This window comes from Dermacentor silvarum, chromosome 9 (genome assembly GCF_013339745.2).
Source record: "Dermacentor silvarum isolate Dsil-2018 chromosome 9, BIME_Dsil_1.4, whole genome shotgun sequence".
In the NCBI taxonomy this organism is placed as follows: Eukaryota; Metazoa; Arthropoda; class Arachnida; order Ixodida; family Ixodidae; genus Dermacentor; species Dermacentor silvarum.
The window spans coordinates 113,373,587-113,384,823 of NC_051162.1; the positions used below are offsets into that span (position 1 = coordinate 113,373,587).

Below are 11,237 nucleotides of genomic sequence, written 5' to 3' on the forward strand. Positions count from 1 at the left end.
ACGCAGTAATGGTTTCGTATTCACGCGCATTCGCTGAGGCAACGTATGGCGCGCCGCCGAAAGCGCCATCTCGTTCCTCTATAGCAAAGTGCTCCGCGAAAAGGGTCAATAGAGGGGGTCGTTTTCGCCAACGTGACGTAGCGTGCGCGTGCGCGTGCGAGCGCTCGCGTTACGTCGGACTGTAAACGACCCTTTACTTGTTTTGCTGGGCACAAGTTCGCCCAATAGTGCGCTAAATTCATAACTCCCAGTTTTGACACTGTCTCCTTCTTCACTGTCACTACAACCTGACAATATCCATATTGACACGTGTACTTGTTCATTTTTCAGAGGTGACCGCTTTTCACCAACTAACAAATGTTAAATCTTATCGCTCGGCGCAGGACGCGCCTTCATGTATCGGAAGTTTCTCGAATGCTATCGATGCTTGTATCCGTTGTCTGTTATCACCGACGCTTATGTAATCTGATTGTATGAGCGACGCAAACTGTGTAGTACTTTCTGGAAGACACGCGGGCACCAAAGGTTACTCTGGAACCTTCCATGACTCATGTATAAAACGCACTTGACTCTCAGATCAGATTTCGACAATCGATGACCGTCATTACCACGTGACAATATCTGAATAGCGTCCCTTTCTCCAATCTAGGAGAATGTGCAGATTTCTTCTGTGCTTAATCTCACAAACTTTAATTTCTTGCTGTGTTTGTTGTCTGTCTTGTCTTAGCTGATAGCTCGTGTGACGTGTGTGCCCGGCTACCCAAACATACTAAAAGGCATTGTTCTGTCTGACGCCACCGATTCGCTGAGCCGATCGCCGGCTCAAGCATTAGACACCCACAACACACTAAACAACAGTGATTAATTCCTTGACAGCCACCAGGCATACGGGGCACGTGACAAAGTAAGGATGCCGAGACATCAAAATTATTGAGTAGTCTAAAAATGTTGTGAACCAAGGAAAACAACCTCATGCACAATATCTTTATTTCTGTGTATATCTTTATTTCTTTATTTACGTGGATATTCGTCCTGTTGGTATTTCCCTTAAGCAGCTCGGGATTCAACGTTTCCGCACATCGAACTTGAATGATTGGCACCCCACCGTAGTTCCGCCATTGGTGACTTCAAACCTAACCGTAAGGGTCGTTGGCACCGACTGTAAGAAAAAGGAATGGGACATAGTCAGGAAAATGGTTGGTTTGTTAACACGGCCAAAAGAGATAGATAAAAAAAAGGATAAATAAAAGGCAGGGAGATAGCGTTAAGCATAAAGCATTGTACTTGCTTGCTCTAGTCACTAGAATTGAACTTTCTTTATTAAACGCAACAAAGTTCTTCCAAATTAGTCCTAAGGTTGCCTCTCAAAAGCATTTCTACGTTTTGCATGTATTTGAAAAGGCGGCAGTGGAGTCGACCCCGAGCTAAATAAAATGGTCCTTGTGCATAAGCGATGAAGGCTGGCGACGTGAAGCGGCGTATAGGCATTATCAAATCAGCCAAAGGACAGCCAGCAAACGAGCCTCCATCGGTGCCCCAAAGTGGCCGTACAACTCGGGCGTCTGTGAGATCCCGGCGTTCCTGACTCCGGCGTCCGTTCGAGAACCGGGTATTCGTGATGAGCTAGGGCAGCCAGACGCTGGCGTTGGTAGAGCCGGCGGAGCATACAGGAACATTTGCGTCGGCTATAACGGGTGCCGAACCGATCTCGAACTCAAACCAAAAACCGCACCTGAACTGCAATTTTCGGAAGAACTTAACGCGAACCCGGATCGATATTTTTGAAACTTGCCTGAACCTGAACCGAAAAACAATAGACATTTTTAGTTTAACGTTAGCCTAATAGCAGGGTTAGGGGAAATAGCGTTACCGCTCCGCAAATGAACTTTGCAGAAAGATAGTTTTAGTATAGCGTGATAGCGCAGTTTACGTGCGGGACGTTATTCCATTACGCTTTGAATTTCGCATACATAGGTCACCTAAGTAATTCTATAGGTGTGTGCGTCCGGAAAGTGCGATAGGCAGCGCAACGGAAGCTAGGAGCGCGTTGTATTTTTACTGCCCATGTCCGCCGATCTGCAGCGAAACAAACAGTACAAGCTGTCTACCATAGCCTCCGAAATCTCATCTCAGAGGCCATATGCCGTCGTCGCGCCTATCTCCTGACTTTACCAATAGGTGGCGCTCGCATCTCAGAAAAAAATTGCTCTCGTTAGGCTTAGGTACGTTCGAAACGAGAAGCCATCTCAAAAATGCCACAAGATTATCCATAATATTCTGTCGTCGAAGTGGCCTGAGACTAAGCGAAAGCCGTTTACACAGTCATTTACTATGAACGAAGTGAATTCTAGAAAAACAACGCCAAATTCAGTTCGAAGCAGGCAACCGGGACCGCCACCATGTTTTACGTGCACTACGTAAACCACGCAAAGACGGTAACGTTAAATCTGAGAAATAGCGTGCGTACGCTAAACGGTATGAGCCGTATAGCGTTCTGCGCATGCGCATTCCGATCCCGCTATTCCGGTAAGCACGCTAAACTAAAACTGTCTAATAACAACAGTTACCGGTTCGGCACGAAAACGGTTCAAGCGTAAACGGGCGCTCAACAGTTTACACGATTTTTCGAATAACAACTTCTTCAAACAGCGCACATTACTCGCAGATAATTAGGCCTCACGAGTTGTGTTGTGTGTGACAATGGCGACATAGACAATGGAGTATGTACTGGTAGCTACGGCCACCTCGGCAGAGACGCTTGCACTTTCGTCGGCCATGCTAGTTGTGCTCTGTGGCCGAAAAGTTGTTTCAGGGACTCCGCGAAATCAACATTACCGGTGACGATCAATACGGCTGTTAGTTCAACTTCTACTAAAACTAGATGAACAAGGAGAGCGGAAAATATGCCTTCGAGGAGCGAAACCAACGAGTACAGCTGCATGAGTTGTAGCCATAACACTGTGGTCGCTAATGAATGCCGTCACCTTTTCAATCAGTGGCAACCGTGGCTGTAAGCAGCACGCGAAATCCCCTTTTGTGACTTCTCACGGTTCAACGCACGTTTGGTGCCAAGCCAAGAAAAATACAATGCTTTTTGAGTTGCAGAAATTATTTTGGGGGCACAACGTGTGCGCTTTCAACTTCTTTGTCCCCCCTTAACCAGCGCAAGACAACGCACCACGTGCAGATGCGCAAGAAAGATTCACGTATGATTCATCCCAAGTCATTCTTCTGCATCGTTAAGGAACGCCAATGGCCTCACGTGCTTCTAAAAAAAGCAGCAAACTGAACGAAATGTCAAATGCTAGCTTCTTTGTTTGCTACAAACCAGAAGATTGAAGTTGTAACTTATGTAATACAATGTGAACTCGCACTGTCTTCGACCACATAGAGCACATGCCCCAATCCGCTAGTAAAAACCCAGTAAGAGCCTAAAGAAAAACTAAAATTCGTGAGTGTGCTGCTGTCAAAGTAACGAATGTGGAATCTGCGCAGACCTTACGCTGACGCACGGTTTCTCACTAATGACCTGTCGTTACTATGTACATGAAAATTACCGCGTATACCCTTTCCCCTTGATGGAAGAAACTTACGCATCTGCCATAAGACAAATCAATAATCTATGGGGCAGGATAACATGGATTTCGCCGAGCCAGCTTGCGACCACTTCACTGCTGCATACCGGTTCGCTTCGGGTTCGAAATGGAACCTGTACCGGACCGGTATTTTTTTCGGTTCGACACCCTGGTAGTAAGCTCGAATATTGCGAGGAACAAAAAATGTAGCATATAACGAAGAAATTTGGTATTACGAAGGTGGAAAGTTTGTATGACAGCTCTCAATGTTCACTTGCTCTGAAGTGTTTACGATCAAGTTCGTCATATAACGGTTACATGTAACTTTCGAAGGCGAAAGCCCATAAATTAGATATTGTATCCAATAAATTACGCTAAGATGTCCTGTATACTTACGCCGATAGCAAACTGTATCATGAAACCCAATGGGGCTCGCATGGACTTCTGAATCTTGGTTGCTGCAATTGGACACTTAGCGTCCGAGACACTTTTTACGTTTCTGTCCTTGCCGGTGGAGCCCTTACAGAGCTTGTATGTGCTGAAAAAACAAAGGCAAATAATTGTATTTTGTGTACAGAGCAGGCGATTTACGTGCGTTCAAGAGAACTACTAGCCGATAGACAGGACTAATCGTTTAGAGAGTATAAATAAATAAAATGTGTTGAATGAGTGTTATGAGAGCTGAGCGTAGTGCCCAGACGTTTCACGTGCAACGTGCTGCAGACAAGACGTCTTGTCGGGAGCTGCGGATATTCGCTCATTGGATTTGTTTTTCGTTTTCCCTTTCTTTTTTCTTTTTTTTACAACGATTTAGCATACTGCCCCAGATTTTGCGTTAACTATGATTTTTTTTAATAACCAACACCTACGAAAATACAAGTGGAAAAGGTCTTTGGCATAATATGAGATGCTACAGTACTCCAAATGTTGGTATATGTGCTTCTGTTTCTTCTTTTTTTTTCTTTTTCTTTATACTGACTGCGCATGAATAACTTCCTCTGCCTCGACTTTTTAAAATGTACTGGCGTACTGCATACTTTCCATCTGTCATGAAACGCAGCATCCGTAAGAGGCAGTTGATATTTCTGCGATCCCAGTCTTGATTTCTGAGACAGCGGTAATTTATTTTTAAAATGGCTTTTTCACGTAGTTACGAGCATAAAAAGATGGAAATGTCACCGGCAATACCAGAACGACAGTACGATGGCGACGGCCCGATTGTGCCTCGAGCGATCGTGTTCATCATCATCATCTTCAGCCTATATTTATGTCCACTGCAGGACGAAGCCCTCTCCCTGCGATCTCCAATTACCCCTGTCTTGCGCTAGCGTATTCCAACTTGCGCCTGCGAATTTCCTAACCTCATCATCCCACCTGACTTTCTGCCGTCCTCGACTGCGCTTCCCTTCTCTTGGTATCCATTCTGTAACCCTAATGGTCCACCGGTTATCCATCCTACGCATTACATGGCCTGCCCAGCTCCATTTCTTCCGCTTAATGTCAACTAGAATATCGTCTACCCCCGTTTGTTCTCTGATCCACACCGCTCTCTTCCTGTCTCTTAACGTTAGTCCTAAGATTTTTCGTTCCATCGCTCTTTGTGCGGTCCTTAACTTGTTCTCGAGCTTCTTTGTTAACCTCCAAGTTTCTGCCCCGTATGTTAGCACCGGTAGAATGCAATGATTGTACATTTTTCTTTCCAACGACAGTGGTAAGCTCCCAGTCAGGATTTGGCAATGCCTGCCGTATGCACTCCAACCTAATTTTATTCTTCTGTAAATTTCTTTCTCATGATCAGGGTCCCCTGTGAGTAATTGACCTAGATAAACATATTCCTTTACAGATTCTAGAGGCTGACTGGCGATCCTGAATTCTTGTTCCCTTGCCAGGCTATTGAACATTATTTTTGTCTTCTGCATATTCATCTTCAACCCAATTCTTGCACTTTCTCGATGAAGGTCCTCAATCATTTGTTGTAATTCCTCTCCATTGTTGCTCAATAGGACAATGTCATCTGCAAACCGAAGATTGCTGAGATATTCGCCATCGATCCTCACTCCTAATCCTTCCCAGTCTAAGAGCTTGAATACTTCTTCTAAGCATGCAGTGAATAGCATTGGAGAAATTGTGTCTCCTTCGTGTTATTGTGTGTGTGTGTGTCCGATCGTGTTATTGACGTCGAAATAAAATGGAACGTTCCATTGCCACTGTAATTGCTGATTGGTTAAAGCCTTCCGCTCCAGAGCGCGAGGTTACGGATTCGATTTCTTGCCACGGCTGCCACACTCCTGTGGGGCTGGTATAAAAAAAATCGCTTGTCTATTTAGAGTTAGGTGCTTGTTCAAGAATTTCAGATAGTACAAAATCATAATGCGGAGGCGTCGAACATGGTGTAGCTCATAGACTCAGGGTTGCTTCATTACATCAAGTACGACGAATCAATCAATCAACTTTCTATTATTGCGAAAGCAATTATATGGCCACCCCAAGCGGATTTCTGCCGTCGGCGTCGCCATCGCCGTGAGGTTCCGTATGAACTCCAATGGCGATGAAATCGTCGCCGCGCGCCGTATGCTGTATGTGCGAGTGAAAGCGCACGAGGGACGCGCGCTTTCACGGGGAGCGAACGCACGGCGGAGAGCAAACGCGACTTCTTCCGCCGCAAGAAAGGCCCCGGGGGCGGGGGGGACGAGAGGGAGGGAGGAGAGGAGACGTTTAGCTGAGGCACCAAATGCGTATTTATATAAAAACCTTGCGAGGCAAGAAGTGGTAAAGACTTCCGACGCTGCTCGACGAGTGTCCCGTTCTGATCTCGTCGAAAACCTCCAAGCCGCCGCCAGAGGCACCGGCAAAACGCCCACGGCGTCGCGAACAGTTCTGCGCATTGCTGGTGCTGCTACATGTCCAAGTTTATACAGCCGATAAAACTACTATCCTTACTCCGTATAGCTCTCTACTAAATTGCTATCGCAATTGATTCTTCGCCTTTCGGGTGAAACTGCAACATTTTTTTCTACTACAACGTTCCTGAAGAGACATCGTCAATCACAATAAAATTGCACCCGAAATAGAAGAGGATATCGTACCACGAACCGATCCCTTCGATACAACCAATCTCTGAGCCGTCTTTCCTGCGCAAGCTCACTATGACTTTCGGGTCCTCTCCGAGTTCTTTGTTGATCGTCAGTGTGAAGTTCACGCTCACTGTCTTCCTGATGATTGCGTCCGTGATGGTGAGGTCGCTCATCTGCACGTCCGTGGCATCTGCGTTATTCGAGGGCACGAACAGCGAATGGTCACGTTGTTAGAGACCTTTAGGACTTACACTTCCAAACGCCTGAGTTAAAAGAATTGAAACCCTTCATGGCGCCAACTTATGCAGAGAATATAAATAAAACTGCAAGCACAAATCATAAATAGTGCAAATGTGATCAACGGATCGACCATATCCACTATTTATACATAATTCACAGAAAGTTCAAGAATGCACAGGTGGGGACGAAAGTACTTTAGTTCGACCAGAGCTCCCATGTTCCCATTACTTTCGTCCACACCTGCACAGTGGTCAACGATTGAAACGCCATACTAGGCCGGCATGGCGGCGGACGCTTTCTGCGCCAGCAGTGGGTGCTGGGCACACTGAGCTCAAGCATTATAACGTACGATGAAAGCGAGGGCTTTTGGTGACGTACTGTGAATGCATTTGGAGCCCAGCAATCACGCAGCACTCACGGGTAGTGCAAAAGGCGCCGGCCGCCACGCAGGCCGAGTATCGCGTTTAAATCGCTGACCACTGCATGTGGCTCCCTCTGTTGGTTATGCACGATCGTTGTTGAGGTTGACACTGGATCTGTGATCGTCGTTGTTGGCTTTGTCACGATCTCTCGTGACATTTTAAAGACGATAGTCTTTCTTGGGGAACTTAAACGCTGAAAATTTGGTCTGTCTGTCTGTCTGTTTGTCTGTCTGTCACCCGATTCAGCCACCCGGCCAAAGTTGGACCACTTGCTTACCGCCCACACTACTTAAACTGGTACGGCTGTTCATACTTGTGAACGTTATCGATCACAAAGTAAATATTACGCATATCTGAGGCGCAACATCACTAGGTAAGTATTAGGAGGTGTGTTCCTTTAATAGAAAATACATAGATACGTAACTCTAAAGACCCTAGTTTCTTAAGCTGCGCTGAAAATGCCATGCTATGCGCGCCGACGAACGACGTTCCCCGACTGCGCGCCGACGAGCGCCCTCTGCCATGGAGGAAGGAAACCCTCTGCACAAGCTCATGTTTCCCGATGTATTGCCAGATGGCGTCCATGTCTCACGCAGCGCCTCCTCAATTTTATCAATGCCAGCCAGATGCGGCCGATTCAACATAAAGGAAGCGTTGTCTGAGGCAGGGCAAAACATAAATGGCCGCTTGATGAAATAATGCGGTAAAATTAAATCTGTTCAAACAAACCTCCATTGCATTTATCATGCCAGGACGGAAATGGTACGAGAACAGCATCACGGGTGGCCGCGGATCAGACCAGCACTCATGTAGTACGGCCGGCAGAAGACTATCGTCTTTCGACGACATTTGCAGCGAAGCCCGCAGATACGCGGCTTTTTTTTATAGGGGTTCGTTCTCCGGCAGCGGTTGTACCTAGCGAGAACCAACCAGGTGCCCTGCGGACATCCCAAGCATGTACTTTACACCAGCTACTGCTAGCCTGAGGACACCCCCTGCAAGTCTAAGCCATCAACAACACCAACGTCTCCATGAACCAGCGAGCTAGCCGGGCTAGCTGGCTTCGACTTGCAGGGGGTGTCCCGTACAGTATGGTGTCACCCTGTCCAACAGGAATTTCCATTAACCATGTTGACCCACCTTAGTGGCTATCTGGCTACGCCGTTATGGTGCTGAGCGCAAGGGCGCGGGTTCGATTTTTTATATTTTTCCACGGCGGCTGCATTTTAATGCGGCGAAATGCAACAATTCTCATGAACATATATTTCCACACGCGTTAAAGAAACGAAGTGCTCAAGCTTGAACCGGTGGCTTCCACAAAGGTGTTTCTCATAGCCCGATTGTTGGATTTGGACTTTGAACCTCATAAATCAAACAATCGCTCATGTTGACCAAGCTGTCCTCCCACCACGGCATCGCCTGGTTAAAGTGTATTGCTGCTGTTAAGAGGTCTCGGGTTCGATTCCCCTACAGTCACGGACATGCTCCAATTGGAGCAGAGTGTAGTAACCCTTCGGTACTACCCAGCTTTTGAAAGGCGTACTAATGCAGTCTAAATGATAGTAATTAATACGGAGCGCTCCACTACTTGGTCCGATGTTGATTTCCTGTAATAAGCCCCACGAATCAAACATTCACTGTGCTTCCTCAAAGTGGTGTTTAGCCCCCTTTAAAATCAACATTAAAAAATTCTAAGTCTCATCTGCTGATTGCGTACTAACTCCACAAGTTACCAAACATTACGAGGCAACCAAGCAGATTCCTGAAACGGGAGGTACCTGGTGAACCAATTGCCTCAACTCTGCAATATTTTGCACCTATAAGAATGAATGAATTCCGTGGTCTAACGTGTCAAAACACCGATTTGATTATGACGCACGCCGTAGTCGGGGACTCCGGATTAATTCTGACTACCAGGGGATCTTTAACGTGCCCGCAATGCACGGGACCCGGGCGTTTTTGCATTTCACCCCATCGAAATTTCGCCCTATGTACTAGTCCTCAAACCATGGATAATATATTGGCAATTGTCCCTGCAAGCTCAAAGTATTTCAATTTCATATCATGCAAAATAGCGAGTGAGCTTCAAAAATTCTGGCCATGGCCAGTAGCTGTAACAGTTTTGTTACGAGCTCCGATTGTGCTTTGATAATCTAATTTTGCCACGCCATCCTAAGCAACAGCAATGAGATAGCTCAGTACGCAGTGACAAAAAAAAAAAAGAAACTGCTTATGGAGACCTAGGCTAGTATTTTGTAGCGATGCCTTTCCGATGCTAATGCCTTTTCGCGCGTTTCGCGCTTGGTCAGTGGTCAGAGCGACGGTCCGCTAACGTTATCAACAGGATCAGTCGGTCGTGAGCGGTGGATAAGACTAGTTTCGAATAAAGCATAACGCATCGCTACAAAATACCGGCCCTGGAAGATGTCCAAGCCTTTCGGGTGCTTTTTTTTTTGCGCATGTGCTGCGCTCCTACGAAGTGGATTGCATTGCTTAAGGTCACCCATGGCAACACTCATGTCACCTACTACAGGACAAATTATTACCCCATGTTGTGCTCGATTCTTCAAACATTCAACTGATATAGCTCAACTTTACCGAGTTATCTACCTAATTTCAGGCCTTCTGTAATTGTTCATAAAAAATGTATTTCTAACGGATACACCTCTCCAATTAAAGGAAATTTTGAGTTTTTTTCCCACGTTGTGGATCTAAAGCGAGGAAAACTGAAAACGTTGCAATTTCTTCACATTGTCGTGGGAATCGAAATACTTCTTTCTGGGGTTGTACGTGCCAAAACTAGTTCTGATTATGAGGCACGCCGTAGTGGAGGGCTCCGGATTAATTTTGACCACCTGGGGTTCTTTAACGTGCACTACAACGCATGTACACGGGCGTTTTTGCATTTCGCCTCCATCGAAGTGCGGCCGTCGCGGCCGGGATTCGATCCCGCGATCTCGTGCTCAGCAGCACAACGCCTTAGCTGACTGAGCCACCCCGGCGGGTGGGAATCGAAGTACTCACAACGTAATTTAAGCACCTGCGTGTTCCATCCGATATACTGCTGGAGTGTAATTTTTTATTTTCCTTTGTTAAATGCACTGTAATTTAATAAAACTGATCACCAGCAATGCCCCATTTTCAAAATGCGTATTATCCCTACCAAAACCTTTTGCACCGAGTTTAACAATTCCATTGGTTCCCTCGCTATTCTTAATGAAGTTATGAAGACCTTCGTGTTTTCCACGGGAACATTAAGTGCATTGTTTTCGAAAACATACAGAATCATTATACTGCGTGGAGGAGCGTTGCAGCAAAATAAATTGTATTAACTCTGGGGTGGCGGCCCAACTGACCTTACAACTGTTAAAAAGGAAAACCAGGTAAAGTATTTACCAGAGCACGATTCAAGCGTAGGTGTCTGCACCCAAGGATCAGCCAGTGATAAGCCGACCACGCTGAACAGCGCGAACACGCCAAGCATGCTTCTGTGCCTCGGAACTGTGAATAGAACAGGTGTGGTTCTATGCGTATAGGACATGCATTAAATACAGAATCTGCGAGCCCGCACCGCCGGTTAGGCAAGAGTGGCACGTGATTGAACTGTAGACTGTCATTCCTGACATGACAGAGCGATAAAACACAGTTCAATCTTAGTTGCGAAACACTATTTCGCTCTTCGCCACGCTATCATTTTTACTATCGGATGTCACCGATATATGTGTCACACAATTCGCGAGCTGTTGCGGACAAGCTTCTGCTGCACCTTTCGGGCATAGCAGCTGGCATTGTGGCGTAAGGAGATGACTGAGTATCTCCGACCTGCACGTGCAAAGTTTAACAGTAGCGACGTTCACTATCGATCGCGTCACATCGTTTCATAGTCGGCTGCAACATAAGAAATAAGAGGTTACATGTAGGCTGTG

At 46.3% G+C, this 11,237-nt stretch overlaps 1 protein-coding gene across 1 annotated transcript; it reads right to left on the reverse strand.

Annotated features, from left to right (window-relative positions):
* Positions 1–981: 981 nt before the first annotated feature.
* On the reverse strand, positions 982–10,813 carry LOC119464935 (uncharacterized). The gene is made up of 4 exons (XM_037725800.2): positions 10,708–10,813; positions 6,662–6,839; positions 3,972–4,113; positions 982–1,159 (listed from the first exon to the last, which is right to left on the reverse strand). The coding sequence occupies exons 1-4, from the start codon at positions 10,793–10,795 to the stop codon at positions 1,064–1,066; spliced, it is 504 nt and encodes a 167-aa protein (XP_037581728.1). The 5' UTR covers positions 10,796–10,813; the 3' UTR covers positions 982–1,063.
* Positions 10,814–11,237: the final 424 nt, after the last annotated feature.

Excerpts from the sequence above, each read along its gene's own strand:
- LOC119464935 (XM_037725800.2), bottom strand. The coding sequence starts at position 10,795 with ATGCTTGGCGTGTTCGCGCTGTTCAGCGTGGTCGGCTTATCACTGGCT. Across the intron at positions 4,114-6,661 it reads ATCGAAGGGATCGGTTCGTG|CACATACAAGCTCTGTAAGG; the intron begins GTACGATATCCT and ends TTGTTTTTTCAG. Across the intron at positions 1,160-3,971 it reads TGATACAGTTTGCTATCGGC|TCGGTGCCAACGACCCTTAC; the intron begins GTAAGTATACAG and ends TTTTTCTTACAG.